Source organism: Salmo salar, chromosome ssa09, assembly GCF_905237065.1.
Source record: "Salmo salar chromosome ssa09, Ssal_v3.1, whole genome shotgun sequence".
Lineage (NCBI taxonomy): Eukaryota > Metazoa > Chordata > Actinopteri > Salmoniformes > Salmonidae > Salmo > Salmo salar.
The window spans coordinates 104,389,629-104,406,055 of record NC_059450.1 but is presented as its reverse complement, the minus strand read 5'-3'; the positions used below and the strand labels follow the sequence as shown (position 1 = coordinate 104,406,055).

At 41.2% G+C, this 16,427-nt stretch overlaps 1 protein-coding gene across 1 annotated transcript in view; it reads right to left on the bottom strand.

Annotated features, from left to right (window-relative positions):
• The window catches only part of LOC106612322 (cyclic nucleotide-gated cation channel), a 37,574-nt gene extending 30,466 nt beyond the window's left edge, over positions 1-7,108 (bottom strand). Inside the window, exons 1-5 of the mRNA XM_014213371.2 lie at positions 6,803-7,108; positions 6,005-6,111; positions 1,623-1,733; positions 1,015-1,194; positions 739-846 (exon numbers count right to left, since the gene is read on the bottom strand). Coding sequence (XP_014068846.1) covers positions 739-846; positions 1,015-1,194; positions 1,623-1,733; positions 6,005-6,111 — 506 coding nt within the window. The 5' untranslated portion in view covers positions 6,803-7,108. The remainder of the gene's footprint in view (positions 1-738; positions 847-1,014; positions 1,195-1,622; positions 1,734-6,004; positions 6,112-6,802) is intronic.
• Between the last annotated feature and the right edge of the window lie 9,319 nt (positions 7,109-16,427).

The following is a 16,427-nucleotide window of genomic DNA, read 5'->3' as shown; positions in this document are numbered from 1 at the left end:
GTCATTGAACTTGGTGATGTGGAAACCCCACACCCTTGATCTTGCTACAATGTAAAGTGCTGGTCCCATGTTTTATGAGCTGAAATGAAAAAATCCCAGAAATATTCCATATGCACAAAGATTATTTGTCTAAAATGTTGTGCACAAATTTGATTACATTCCTGTTAGTGAACATTTTATCCTTTGTCAAGATAACCCAGCCACTTGGCATATCAAGATGATTAAACATCATGATCATTACACAGCTGCACCCGCGGGATCGTCGGGGGGGATGAATGCTGAAATATATCCCATTTGTGGGGAAAAACTAATTCTGATTGGCTGGGCCTGGCTACCCAGTGGGTGGGTCTGGCTACCTCCCAGGCCCACCCATGGCTACACCACTGCCAGTCATGTGAAATCCATAGATTAGGGCCTAATGAATTTATATAAATTGACTGATTTCCTTATATGAACTGTAACTCAGCAAAGTACTTGAAATTGTTGCATGTTGCTTTTATATTTTTGTTCAGTATAAATAACATACAGTCCCTAACAGACTTTTAAAGGTGGAGCAAAATGCCTTGATTGTTAGCTGTCTAGCGCGTTGCTCTGAAAAATGCCTTGATTGTCAGCTGTCTAGCGCGCTGCTCTGAAAAATGCCTTGGATTAAATCCTGACCTACGTAAAACGACTCAGAAGTCTTACAACGTTCACAACAATAATGTTGTATAAAAGGAGAGAAGTGTGCTGCCATACCTGGCCACCAGGAGACACCAGTTGTAGAGCACAGCAGTCGAGATGATGAGGAGCCAGTGGTAATAGATATCATCAGCTGGAGATAATATCAACATACCTGGACTCTTACTGCAGGAAGGGGGGTGAGAGGAAGTGAGTGACAGAGAGGTGTAGGGAGAGAGAGAGAGCAAGAGGGGAAGAGTGGAATTGCTTGGCTGTGTTTGTCAGCTGACAGTGGTATGAAATGTCACTATTTCTAGTAAATCAGAAATTGGGTAATTATACGGAGTGTCATACGTGTGTATGTGATCGTTGTGGTCCGTGGGCTCAGCATCCGGTCGTGATTGGCTGATCCTGCTGGGCGGAGCCTGCAGATCGGGGCCTCGGAACCTTTCCAGGAACGAATCAGGTCTCTCTTGCTCCTCAACCAAACTCTTATGAGCCCACTCTCTCAAAGTCACCACCATGCTGACCAACCTGGAAACACACACACGTGTATATTAGGATATTGTGATATAACATTGTATTTTACTATGTTAGAAAATATTGACATATTATTTATACTGAAACAAAAATTATATAAACGCAGTTCATATAAGGAAATCAGTCAATTGAAATAATTTCATTAGGCCCGACTCTACGGATTTCATGACTGGGAAGGGGCGCAGCCATTGGTGGGCATTGGAGAGCATAGGCTCACCCACTGGGGAGCCAGGCTCAGCCAATCAGAATGAGTTTTTCCTCCAAAAAGGGCTTTACTACAGACAGAAATACTCCTCAGGATTTTTTAATTCAGCTCATGAAACATGGGACCAACACTTTACATGTTGCATCTCTATTTTTGTTCAGTGTATAAACATTATATATGAATATAACAGACAACATGGCAGTGTTTTCTGTGTCACCTGGACATGGCTCCTCTCCCTCTGAAGGAGTTTTGGGAGGTGAGTCCTCTCCGGTCAATGACAGCCATCCGTTGTAGTTCTGACGACGTGTCATCACACATAGACTGGGCTCTACACGCATACATGAAGGATAAAGAAATAAGTATGTGTGTGTGTGTGTGTGTGTGTGTGTACAGTACCAGTCAAACGTTTGGACACACCTACTCATTCCAGGGTTTTTCTTTATTTTTACAATTTCTATATTATAGAATAATAGTGAAGACATAAAAACTAAGAACACATATGGAATCATGTTGTAACCAAAAGAAGTGTTAATCAAAATATATTTTAGATTTTAGGTTCTTCAAAGTAGCCACCTTTTGCCTTGATGACAGCTTTGCACACTCAGAGGAAGGCTCCCAAAATGTTCAAAGACACAAGTCATAGACTGTTCTCTCTGCTACGACATGGCAAGCCATAAAGGAGCGCAAAGTCTACGTCCAAAAGGCTCCTTAACTTCTACTCCCAAGCTATGAGACTGCTGAACAGCTTCCACCCCCAAGCCATGAGACTGCTGAACAGCTTCTACCCCCAAGCCATCTTCCTGCTGAACAACTTCTACCCCCAAGCCATCAGACTGCTGAACAGCTTCTCCCCCAAGCCATCAGACTGCTGAACAGCTTCTCCCCCAAGCCATCAGACTGCTGAACAGCTTCTCCCCCAAGCCATCAGACTGCTGAACAGCTTCTCCCCCCAAGCCATCAGACTGCTGAACAGCTTCTACCCCCAAGCCATCAGACTGCTGAACAGCTTCTACCCCCAAGCCATCAGACTGCTGAACAGCTTCTACCGCCAAGCCATCAGACTGCTGAACAGCTTCTACCCCCAAGCCATGAGGCTGCTGAACAGCTTCTATCCCCAAGCCATGTGGCTGCTGAACAGCTTCTAACCCCAAGCCATCAGACTGCTGAACAGCTTCCACCCCCAAGCCATGTGGCTGCTGAACAATTAATCAAATGTCCACTGGGAAATTGTACATTGAACCCGCCCCCCTACTAGACATCCTGCTAGTAGCTATGTTAAGCACCTGATAGACATCCTGTTAGTAGCTATGTTAAACACCTGATAGACATCCTGTTAGTAGCTATGTTAAACACCTGACCTGAGAGACATCCTGTTAGTAGCTATGTTAAACACCTGATAGACATCCTGTTAGTAGCTATGTTAAACACCTGATAGACATCCATTGGTCACTTGAATAATGTTTCATATTATTTTACTCATTTCATATAACATTACTCTAGCCAAGGCCATCCTCTTCAACTACTGCAGGATATAGTGCACTTTGCCACATTTTGTCATGTTAGAGCCTAAAATTAAAATGTTTTTTTTCCCCCCCTCATCAATCTACACACAATAGCCAAAAATGACAATGCAAAAACTGTTTTTTGGATTTTTTTGCTAATTGTTTTGCCAAAGAGTTCAATCTTGGTGTCATCAGACCAGAGAATCTTGTTTCTCATGGTCTTGGCAAACTCCAAGTGGGCTGTCATGTGCCTTTTACTTAGGAGTGGCTTCCGTCTGGCCACTCTACCATAAAGGCTTGATTGGTGGAGTGCTGCAGAGATTGTTGTCCTTCTGGAAGTTTCTTTCATTTCCACAGAGGAACTCTGGAGGTCTGTCAGAGTTTGTGCTTTTCCAAATAATTTTCAATCAATTGAATTTACCACAGGTGGACTCTAATCAAGTTGTGGAAACATCTCACCGATGATCAATGGAAACAGGATGCACCTGAGCTCAATTTCGAGTCTCATAGCAAAGGGTCTGAATATTCATGTAAATAAGGTATCTGTTTTTTATTCTTTATAAATGTTCTAACATTTCTTAAAACCTGTTTTCGCTTTGTCATTATGGGGTACTGTGTGATCCATTTTAGAATAAGGCTGTAACGTAGAAAAATGTGGTAAAAGTCAAAGGTTCTTGTCCTGTTGAAAAACAAATGATAGTACCACTAAGCCCAAACCAGATGGGATGGCGTATCGCTGCTGAATGCTGTAGTAGCCATGCTTAAGTGCACCTTGAATTCTATAAAAAAATAAAAAAATCACAGACAGTGTCGCAAGCAAAGCACCCCCACACAATCACACCTCCTCCATGCTTTACGGTGGGAAATACACATGCAGACATCATCCGTTCAGCCACACCACATCTCACAAAGACACGGCAGTTGGAACTAAAAATCTCAAATTTGGACTCCAGACCAAAGGACAAATTTCCACCGGTCTAATGTCCATTACTCATGTTCCTTGGCCCAAGCAAATGTGTTCTTCATATTGGTGTCCTTTAGTCGTTTCTTTGCAGCAATTTGACCATGAAGGCCTGATTCACACAGTCTCATCTGAACAATTGATGTTGAGATGTGTCTGTTACTTGAACTTTGCAATTTCTGAGGCTGGTAACTATTGAATTTATCCTCTGCAGCAGAGGTAACTCTGGGTCTTCCATTCCTGTGGTGGTCCTCAGAGCCAGTTTCATCATAGCGCTTGATGTTTTTTTGCAACTGCACTTAACTTTCAAAGTTCTTAAAATGTTCCATATTGACTGACCTTCATGTCCTAAAGTAATGGACTGTCATTTCTCTTTGATTATTTGAGCTGTTCTTGCCATAATATGGACTTGGTATTTTACCAAATAGGGCTATCGTCTGTATACCACTCATACCTTGTCACAACACAACTGATTGGCTCACACACATTAAGGAAAGAAATTCCACAAATTAACTTAAGGCACACCTGTTAATTGAAATGCATTCCAGGTGACTACCTCATGAAGCTGGTTGAGAGAATGCCAAGAGTGTGCAAAGGGTGTCTATTTGTTATCAAGGCAAAGGGTGGCTAGTTGAAGAATCTCAAATCTATTTTGATTTGTTTAACACTTTTTTGGTTACTACATGATGCTTATGTGTTATTTCATAGCTTTGATGTAGAAAATAGTAAACATATAATAACTCTTGAATGAGTAGGTGTTCTAAAACTCAACCAGTAGTGTACATGGCTCGTCCTAATATTTATAGATTTCTTAATGGCATTATTTTAGATGTGTATTTGTAACAGAGTAGGCCAGAAGGCTAAACTGGAAAACCTAACCTCTATGAAAATAAAAAGATGGCGGCGCCGCAAAAGTTCTTCTGTGCTTCTGGGTGTTTATTTACATAGTGATTCCAGAAACAAAAACAACAGTACTGCCATCAACCGTATACCTTATGGGACAGCTAAAAACAATGCTGCCCCACCCGCAGTTCAATCCAAAATGACTTCTCATGAACTGAAAGAGAGGCTCCTTTTGTAGGGGTAGCCCCTCCCCTCAGAACAATTAACACTAATTAATTAAGCAATTACTTATTCAAATCTACATTTTCCATTTAACTAAACATACTAAAGTATATACATTGGAACACATTTTTTATGAAACAATATCCCAATATAACATTTACAAAATTACATCACTGCTGACATAGTGTCTTTCAATACTCTCAATTTACATTAATGAGCCATTCGGGACAGGCACTACAAAGTCAGCCCATTCCCTTAGCTCGGGTCCTTATCCAGCATACCCGGAAGCTACAGAGATGGAGAGAGAGAGGAACAGAACAAACAAACAACGTGCTCATCCATAACATCTAAGTATAATAAATATTTCTTATATTAAATATGTACACTTGTCTGTTTATTTCTTTATACCATAACCGGTTACTGATGTAAGTGTGAAATGTATGTACTAAGATAGAAAAGTTAACTTGTGTGTCGACCCATATTGTTAACTTATCTGATAACGGAGCAGGGAGGAGTGATGAATGTGTACGTGGGTTAAAGTACCAAATGCTGCCTGCGTGCCAGTGACGGACTTCTACGTCACAGTATTGTTGTGAATTGTTAGATATTACTGTATTGTTGGAGGTAGGAACACCAGCATTTCACTGTTGGAGCTAGGAACACCAGCATTTCACTGTTGGAGCTAGGAACACCAGCATTTCACTGTTGGAGCTAGGAACACCAGCATTTCACTGTTGGAGTTAGGAACACCAGCATTTCACTGTTGGAGCTAGGAACACCAGCAGTTCACTGTTGGAGCTAGGAACACTGCCATTTCACTGTTGGAGCTAGGAACACCAGCATTACACTGTTGGAGCTAGGAACACCAGCATTACACTGTTGGAGCTAGGAACACCAACATTACACTGTTGGAGCTAGGAACACCAGCATTTCACTGCACTCAAAATAACATCTGCTAAATATGTGTATGTGACCAATAAAATGTGGTTTTATTTTATTTTATTTGAGCCAAGTCAGCGGTGGAATGCAGGGTGGTGTGCTGCTGGTAAATAAGTGTGTGTGTGTTCATACCGACTCAGGTTGCTGTCTGCTCTCTCACATTCCTCGTCCAGCCATGTCTTCACTGACAGCCTCTGAGACGCCAGCTCAGTGCCCTCACCCAACACCTGCCCCGTCATCTAGACACACAGGTTGAAGGTCAGCCAGGACATGGATTATCCAGAAACATAACCAATTGTAACCAACAAGCTGCCATCACCATGGAGACAACCTTGGAAACCATAGCAACCGCCTGGTCACAGACACAAAGAATATGATGAGTAACGAAAGAGCGAAAGGGAGAGGGGGAGAGAGAGGGGGAAGGGGGAGAGAGAGGGGGGAAGGGAGAGAGGAGAGAGGGGGGGAAGGGAGAGAGGAGAGAGGGGGGAAGGGAGAGGAGAGAGGGGGGGGAAAGGGAGAGGGGAGAGAGGGGGAAAGGGTGAGAAGGGGGAAAGGGTGAGAAGGGGGAAAGGGAGAGAAGGAGGGGGGAAAGGGAGAGAAGGAGGGGGGAAAGGGAGAGAAGGAGGGGGGGAAAGGGAGAGAAGGAGGGGGGGAAAGGGAGAGAAGGAGGGGGGGAAAGGGAGAGAAGGAGAGAGGGGGAAAGAGGGAGAGAGAGGGGGAGAAGGAGAGAGGAGAGGGAGAGAACGAGAGAGAGAGGGGGAAAGGGAGAGAGGAGAAAATGAGAGGGTGAGAACGAGAGAGGAAAGAGAGCGTGAGGGAGAGAAAGGGAGATGGAGAGAGACAGAGGTAAAGATGAAAGGACTAGCGGGATGAAATGAGGAACCCTAGACAAATACCTTAACTAAAATTTGGTATTTTTCAGGCACTCACCTTTATGTTGTCTTCCTTCTGTCTGTGTAGAATGCTAGACACTACATCGTCCCATCCCAGCCAGTCAACCAGCCACACAACCTCAAAACCAACTCACTGTGTACTAACATTGAGTAGTAAACCACAGACTAAATCATCTGTCTCTCCAAAGCTGTGTGAATGTGTGTTGTGTTGAAAAAGTGTGTCAGTTGTTTAGATGCTATAGAGGTCTGCCTATGTGTCAGTCTGCCCCTGAATGCAACAGGTTATTACTGTGAAATCCAAACACAGACAGATGGAGGGAGGAGGGGAGAGATGAGAGGGAGGAGGGGAGAGATGGAAGGATGGAGAGATGTAGAGGGAGGAGGGGAGAGATGGAAGGATGGAGAGACGTAGCGAGTGGGAAGAGCTGAGAGCAAATGAGAGGGTAATCATATGCCACTCCAAACAGAAACACACCACACGCCTCCCTTCATCTCAGTTCAACTTAGACAAATGCTTTCTCTCTCCCCATCCCTCTCTCTTCATCCCTCTCTCTCCATCGCCCCATGTCCTTTGAGTGGTGGTCTTCCAACGTTCTGTCTGTGTGTTCAACCCCCTGCCAGCTCCTTTCCTATTGTACCATGAGCTCATCATTATTCAGGAAGCGTGTTTGAAGTGTGTGAAGTGCACAGAACGTTTGGTAATGTGTGTGAGTGTTCTGTTTCATGTTCAGATCTGCTGATTAATACATGGTTCTAAGAGAGATACAGGAAGCTCATTATTACATGGTTCTAAGAGAGATACAGGTAGCTGATTAACTTCCTTGGGCTAGGTGGGACGCTTGCGTCCCACCTAGTCAACAGCCAGTGGAATCGCGTGGCGCGAAATACAAATACCTCAAATTCTATAACTTCAATTTCTCAAACATATTACTATTTTACACCATTTTAAAGACAAGACTCTTGTTAATATAACCACATTGTCCGATTTCAAAAAGGCTTTACAGCGAAAGCAAAACATTAGATTATGTCAGGAGAGTACCCTGCCAAAAATAATCACACAGCCATTTTCAAATCAAGTATATATGTCACAAAAAACAAAACCACAGCTAAATGCAGCACTAACCTTTGATGATCTTCATCAGATGACACTCCTAGGACATTATGCTATACAATACATGCATGTTTTGTTCAATAAAGTTCATATTTATATCAAAAACCAGCTTTTTACATTAGCATGTGATGTTCAGAACTAGCATACCCACCGCAAACTTCCGGTGAATTTACTAAATTACTCATGATTAACATTCACAAAATACATAACAATTACTTTAAGAATTATAGATACAGAACTCCTTTATGCAATCGCTGTGTCAGATTTTAAAATAGCTTTTCGGCGAAAGCACATTTTGCAATATTCTGAGTAGATAGCCCGGCCATCACGGCTAGCTAATTTGACACCCACCAAGTTTGGCCCTCACCAAACTCAGATTTACTATAAAAATTGAGAATTCTCATGAATGCACTTCTCAGTCTCACTGTTCCCAGGCTGACCACTCACAAACAGAGCTGCTGTACTTCGCCCAGAGACTGCAGACACCCCATTACACTTTCTGGCGCATTCTGAGAGCCAATGGAAGCCTTAGAAAATGTCACGTTACAGCAGAGATGCTGTATTTTTGATAGAGATGCAACTGAAGGACAACAAATTGTCAGACAGGACACTTCCTGTATGGAATCTTCTCATGTTTTGGCCTTCCATATGAGTTCTGTTATACTCACAGACAACACTCTAAAGTTTCTAAAACTGTTTGAATGGTTTCTATCCAAATCTACTAATTATATGCATATTCTCGTTTCTGGGCAAGAGTATTTAGGTAACTGATTATTACATGGTTCTAAGAGAGATACAGGTAGCTGATTAATACATGGTTCTAAGAGAGATACAGGTAACTGATTATTACATTGTTCTAAGAGAGATACAGGTAGTTGATTAATGCATGGTTATATTAGAGATACAGGTAACTGATAAATACATGGTTCTAAGAGAGATACAGGTAGCTGATTAATACATGGTTCTAAGAGAGATACAGGTAACTGATTATTACATTGTTCTAAGAGAGATACAGGTAGTTGATTAATGCATGGTTATATTAGAGATACAGGTAGCTGATTACATGGTTATATTAGAGATACAGGTAACTGATTATTACATGGTTCTAAGAGAGATACAGGAAGCTGATTATTACATGGTTCTAAGAGAGATACAGGTAACTGAGTAATACATGGTTCTACGAGAGATACAGGTAACTAATTATTACATGGTTCTAAGAGAGATACAGGTAGCTGATTAATACATGGTTATATTAGAGATACAGGTTGCTGATTACATGGTTATATTAGAGATACAGGTAACTGATTATGACATGGTTCTAAGAGAGATACAGGTAGCTGATTATTACATGGTTATATTAGAGATACAGGTAACTGATTAATACATGGTTCTAAGAGAGATACAGGAAGATGATGATTACATGGTTATATTAGAGATACAGGTAACTGATTAATACATGGTTCAAAAACAAGGACTATTCTAAGTGACCCCAAACTTTTGAATGGTAGTGTATATGAATATAGTAGTAGTTATATATGTAGTATATATGAATATAGTAGTAGTTATATATTGTGGCAGACCAGGGGTTTGGTCAAGACGTTTACACAGATCAGACACAGACAGAGTAGGATTAGTTCGGTTTCAAGGGTGTTTATTTAAATAATAAATCAAAAAGAAAAGAATAGGTCTCCCCCATGAGACCCTCTTCGGGATACTGTCTTCTGGGCTCTGGGTCTTGCTGTATCCTGTCGGGAACAAAAACTGAACTCCCTCCTCATACCTCTGCAACTGCCCCCAACTATACGGGAGTCCATTCTTCCCCCACCCTCCCTTGTGTGCTGCCCTTCTGGCAGCTTTATGGGCCTTGCACAGCTGGTGAGCAATCAGCCCTTGATTACTCACCAACTCCCAATCAGCCCCAATTTGTCCTGGCCGGAGAGCCTGTCGAGACCTGGCACGTCCAGCAGATCGCCTCGTGATGTATACTCCATCTGTCACCAGGCCTCGACGAGTCTCCCCCTGGTGGCTGACCTGTTGTATGCCACAATATGTAGTGTATGTGAATATAGTTGAAGTTAGATATGTAGTGTATATGCATATAGTTGTAGTTATATATGTAGTGTATATGAATATAGTAGTAGTGTTTATATGTAGTGTATATGAATATAGTAGTAGTTATATATGTAGTATATATGAATATAGTAGTAGTTATAAATGCTGTATATATGAATATAGTAGTAGTGTATATATGAATATAGTAGTTGTTATATTTGTTATATATATGAATATGGTAGTAGCGTATATATGAATATAGTAGTAGTGTGTATATATGTGGTGTATATGACTATAGTAGTAGTTATATACAGTTGAAGTTGGAAGTTTACATACGCTTAGGTTGGAGTCATTAAAACTTGTTTTTCAACCATACCACACATTTCTTGTTAACAAACTATAGTTTAGGCAAGTCGGATAGGACATCTACTTTGTGCATGACACAAGTAATCTTCCCAACAATTGTTTACAGACAGATTATTTCACTTATAATTCATTGTATCACAATTCCAGTGGGTCAGAAGTTTAAATACACTAAGTTGACTGTGCCTTTAAACAGCTTGGAAAATTCCAGAAAATGTTGTCATGTCTTTAGAAGCTTCTGATAAGCTAATTGACATCGTTTGAGTCAATTGGAGGTGTACCTGTGGATGTATTTCAAGGCCTACCTTCAAACTCAGCGCATCTTTGCTTGACATCATGGGAAAATCAAAAGAAATCAGCCATGACCTCCACAAGTCTGGTTCATCCTTGGGAGCAATTTCCAAATGCCTGAAGGTACCACGTTCCTCTATACAAACAATAGTATGCAAGTATAAACACCATGGGACCACACAGCTGTCATACAGCTCAGGAAGGGGACACGTTCTGTCTCCTGGAGATGAATGTACTTTGGTGTGAAAAGTGCAAATCAATCCCAGAACAACAGCAGAGGACCTTGTGAAGATGCTGGAGGAAACAGGTACAAAAGTATCTATATCCACAGTAAAACGAGTCCTATATCAACATAACCTGAAAGGCCGCTCAGCAAGGAAGAAGCCTCTGCTCCAAAACCGACATAAAAAAGCCAGACTACGGTTCGCAACTGCACATGGGGAGAAAGATCGTACTTTTTTTGGATAAATGCCCTCTGGTCTGATGAAACAAAAATAGAACTGTTTGGCAATAATGACCATCGTTATGTTTGGAGGAAAAAGGGGGAGGCTTGCAAGCCAAAGAACACCATTCCAACCGTGAAGCATGGTGGTGGCAGCATCATGTTGTGGGGTGCTTTGCTGCAGGAGGGACTGGTGCACTTCACAAAATAGATGGCATCATGAGGACGGAAAATGATGTGGATATATTAAAGCAACATCTCAAGACATCAGTCAGAAAGTTAAATCTTGGTCGCAAATGGGTCTTCCAAATGGACAATGACCCCAAGCATACTTCCAAAGTTGTGGCAAAATGGCTTAAGGACAACACAGTAAAGGTATTGGAGTGGCCATCACAAAGCCCTGACCTCAATCCCATAGAATATTTGTGGGCAGAACTGAAAAAGCATGTGTGAGCAAGGAGGCCGACAAACCTGACTCAGTTACACTGTCAGGAGGAATGGGCCAAAATTCACCCAACTTATTGTGGGAAGCTTGTGGATGGCTACACAAAACATTTGACACAATTTAAAGGCAATGCAACCAAATACTAATTGAATGTATGTAAACTTCTGAACCCACTGGGAATGTGTTGAAAGAAATAAAAGCTGAAAAAAATAATTCTCTCTAGTATTATTCTGACATTTCACATTCTTAAAATAAAGTGGTGATTCTAACTGACCTAAAACAGAGCATTTTTACTGGGATTAAATGTCAGGAATTGTGAAAAACTGAGTTTAAATGTACTTGGCTAAGGTGTATGTAAACTTCCGACTTCAACTGTATGTAGTGTATATGAAGATAGTAGTAGTTATATACATACAGTACCAGTCAAAAGTTTTAGAACACCTATTCATTCCAGGGTTTTTCTTTATTTTTACTTTTTCTACATTGAAGAATAATAGTGAACACATCAAAACTATGAAATAACACATATGGAATCATATCAAAAACAAATCAAAATATATTTTATTTTTGATATTCTTCAAAGTAGCCACCCTTTGCCTTGATGACAGCTTTGCACACTCTTAGCATTCTCTCAACCAGCTTCACCTGGAATGATTTTCCAACTGTCTTGAAGGAGTTCCAACAAATGCTGAGCACTGCTTTTCCTCTGTGTGACACAGTCAACAACACAGAGTTACACATGGAGTAAACAATAAACAAGTCAATGACACGGTAGAAGAAAAAAAGTCTATATACAGTGTGTGCAAAAGGCATGAGGAGGTAGGCAATAAATAGGCCATAGGAGCGAATAATTACAATTTAGCAGATTAACACTGGAGTGATAAATGAGCATATGATGATGTGCAAGTAGAAATACTGGTGTGCAAAAGAGCAGAAAAGTAAATAAAATAACAGTATGGGGATGAGGTAGGTAGATTGGGTAGGCAATTTACAGATGGACTATGTACAGCTGCAGCGATCGGTTAGCAACTCAGGTAGTTGATGTTTAAAGTTGGTGAGGGAAATAAAAGTCTCCAACTTAAGCGATTTTTGCAATTCATTCCAGTCACTGGCAGCAGAGAACTGGAAGGATTGGGCTGGGTGGCAGTATTGAGTAGCTTGGATGAATAAGGTGCCCAGAGTAAACTTCCTGCTACTCAGGCCCAGAAGCTACAATATGCAAATTATTAGTAGATTTGGATAGAAAACACTCTGAAGTTTCTAAAACTGTTTGATGTCTGTGAGTATAACAAAACTCAAATGGCAGGCAAAAACCTGAGAAAAAATCCAACCAGGAAGTGGGAAATCTGAGGTTTGTAGTTTTTGAAGTATTGGCTTATCCAATATACAGTGTCTGTGGGGTCATATTGCACTTCCTAAGGCTTCCACTAGATGTCAACAGTCTTTAGAACCTTGTTTGAGGCTTCTTCTGTGAAGTGGGGGAGAATAAGATCTGATTGAGAGGTCTGCTAAGAAGGGCATGAGCTTCAGTCATGCGCGCACCTGTGAGAGGTAGTTGAGTTCCATTGCATTTCTAAAGACAAAGGAATTCTCCGGTTGAAACCTTATTGAATATTTATGATAAAAACATCCTAAAGATTGATCATTCTGATGAAGATCAAAGGTAAGTGAATATTTATAATGGTATTTCTGACTTTGTTGACTCCAACATGGCTTATTTTTGTGTCTGAGCGCCGCACTCAGATTATTGCATGGTGTGCTTTTTGAAATCTGACACAGCGGTTGCATTAAGGAGAAGTTTATCTAAAGTTCCATGCATAACACTTGTATTTTCATCCACATTTATGATGAGTATTTCTGTAAATTGATGTGGCACTCTGCAAAATCACTGGATGTTTTGGAGGCAAAACATTACTGAACATAACGCACCACTGTAAACTGAGAGTTTTGAATATAAATATGAACTTTATCGAACAAAACATACATGTATTGTGTAACATGAAGTCCTATGAGTGTCATCTGATGAAGATCATCAAAGGTTAGTGATTCATTTTATCTCTATTTCTGCTTTTTGTGACTCCTCTCTTTGGCTGGAAAAATGGCTGTGTTTTTCTGTGACTAGTTGCTGACCTAACATAATCATTTGGTGTGCTTTCATAGTAATGCATTTTTTAAATCGGACACTGGTGGGATTAACAACAAGGTTCTCTTTAATCAGGTCTTGCCGTGTAGTTCTGGGCTGATCCCTCACCTTCCTCATGATCAATGATGCCCCACGAGGTGAGATCTTGCATGGAGCCCCAGACCGAGGGTGATTGACCGTCATCTTGAACTTCTTCCATTTTCTAATAATTGCGCCAACAGTTGTTGCCTTCTCACCAAGCTGCTTGCCTATTGTCCTGTAGCCCATCCCAGCCTTGTGCAGGTCTACAATTTTATCCCTGATGTCCTTACACAGCTCTCTGGTCTTGGCCATTGTGGAGCGGTTGGAGTCTGTTTGATTGAGTGTGTGGACAGGTGTCTTTTATACAGGTAACGAGTTCAAACAGGTGCAGTTAATACAGGTAATGAGTGGAGTACAGGAGGGCTTCTTAAAGAAAAACTAACAGGTCTGTGAGAGCCGGAATTCTTACTGGTTGGTAGGTGATCAAATACTTATGTCATGCAATAAAATGCAAATTAATTACTTAAAAAATCATACAATGTGATTTTTCTGGATTTTTGTTTTAGATTCTGTCTCTCACAGTTGAAGTGTACCTATGATAACAATTACAGACCTCTACATGCTTTGTAAGTAGGAAAACCTGCAAAATCGGCAGTGTATCAAATACTTGTTCTCCCCACTGTACAGGTCGCAGTGGTGGGTGGTATAAGGTGATTTGGTAACAAAACGGATGGCACTGTGATAGACTGCATCCAGTTTGCAGAGTAGAGTAATTGAAGCTATTTTGTAGATGACATCGCCGAAGTCGACGATCGGTAGGATAGTCAGTTTTACTAGGGTAAGTTTGGCGGAGTGAGTGAAGGAGGCTTTGTTGCGAAATAGAAAGCCGATTCTAGATTTGATTTTGGATTGGAGATGTTTAATATGAGTCTGGAAGGAGAGTTTACAGAAAAAGTTCACAAAAAGCATAACAATTATTTTAAGAATTATAGATATAGAACTCCTTTGTGCAATCGAGGTGTCCGATTTTAAAATAGCTTTTCGGTGAAAGCACATTTTGCAATATTCTGAGTACATAGCCCAGCCATCACGGCTAGCTATTTAGACACCCACCAAGTTTAGCCCTGACCAAACTCCCATTTACTATTACAAAAGTTTGATTACCTTTGATGTTCTTCGTCAGAATGCACTCCCAGGACTGCTACTTCAATAACAAATGTTGGTTTGGTCCAAAATAATCCATCGTTATATCCAAATAGCGGCGTTTTGTTCGTGTGTTCAAGACACTATCCGAAGTGTAAATAAGGGTCACGAGCATGGCACAATTCGTAACTTGCCGGGTGTCTAAATAGCTAGCCCGTGATGCCTGGGCTATGTACTTAGAATATTGCAAAATGTGCTTTCACCAAAAAGCTATTTTAAAATCGGACATATCGAGTGCATAGAGGAGTTCTGTATCTATAATTCTTAAAATAATTGTTATGCTTTTTGTGAACGTTTATCGTGTGTAATTTAGTAAATTCTTAGTGAATTCGCCGGAAGTTTGCGGGGGGTATGCTAGTTCTGAACGTCACATGCTAATGTAAAAAGCTGGTTTTTGATATAAATATGAACTTGATTGAACAAAACATGCATGTATTGTATAACATAATGTCCTAGGTTTGTCATCTGATGAAGATCATCAAAGGTTAGTGCTGCATTTAGCTGTCTTCTGGGTTTTTGTGACATTATATGCTAGCTTGAAAAATGGGTGTCTGATTATTTCTGGCTTGGTACTCTGCTGACATAATCTAATGTTTTGCTTTCGTTGTAAAGCCTTTTTGAAATCGGACAGTGTGGTTAGATAAAGGAGAGTCATCTTTAAAATGCTGTGAAATAGTCATATGTTTGAAAAATTGAAGTTTTTGTATTTTTGAGGAATTTGTAATTCGCGCCACGCCTATCATTGGATATTGGAGCAGGTGTTCCGCTAGCGGAACGTCTAGATGTAAGAGGTCCAAAGAAGGGCCAGAAGGATACAGAATGGTGTTGTCTGCGTAGAGGTGTATTAGTCAGGGTATTAGTCAGGGAATCGCCCACAGCAAGAGCGACATCATTGATATATACAGAGAAAAGAGTCGGCCCAAGAATTGAACCCTGTGGTACCCCCATAGAGACGGCCAGAGGTCCGGACAACATACCCTCCGATTTGACACACTGAACTCTGTCTGCAAAGTAGTTGGTGAACCAGGCGAGGCAGTCATTAGAAAAACCAAGGCTATTGAGTCTGCCGATAAGAATACGGTGATTGACAGAGTCGAAAGCCTTGGCCAGGTCAATGAAGACGGCTGCACAGCACTGTCTTTTATTGATGGCGGTTATGATATCATTTAGTACCTTGAGCATGGCTGAGGTGCACCCGTGACCGGCTCGGAAACCGGATTGCACAGCGGAGAACTGTGGGATTCAAAATGGTCAGTGATCTGTTTATTAACTTGGCTTTCAAAGACTTTAGATAGGCAGGGCAGGATGGAAATAGGTCTGTAACAGTTTGGGTGTAGGGTGTCACCCCTTCGAAGAGGGGGGATGACCGCGGCAGCTTTCAATCTTTAGGGATCTCGACAATACAAAAGAGAGGTTGAACAGGCTGGTAATAGGGGTTGCAACAATGGCGCCGGATAGTTTTAGAAAGAGAGGTTAGAGATTGTCTAGCCCAGCTGATTTGTACTGGTCCAGGTTTTGCAGCTCTTTCAGAACATCTGCTATCTGGATTTGGGTGAAGGAGACACTGGGGAGGCTTGCGCGAGTAGCTGCG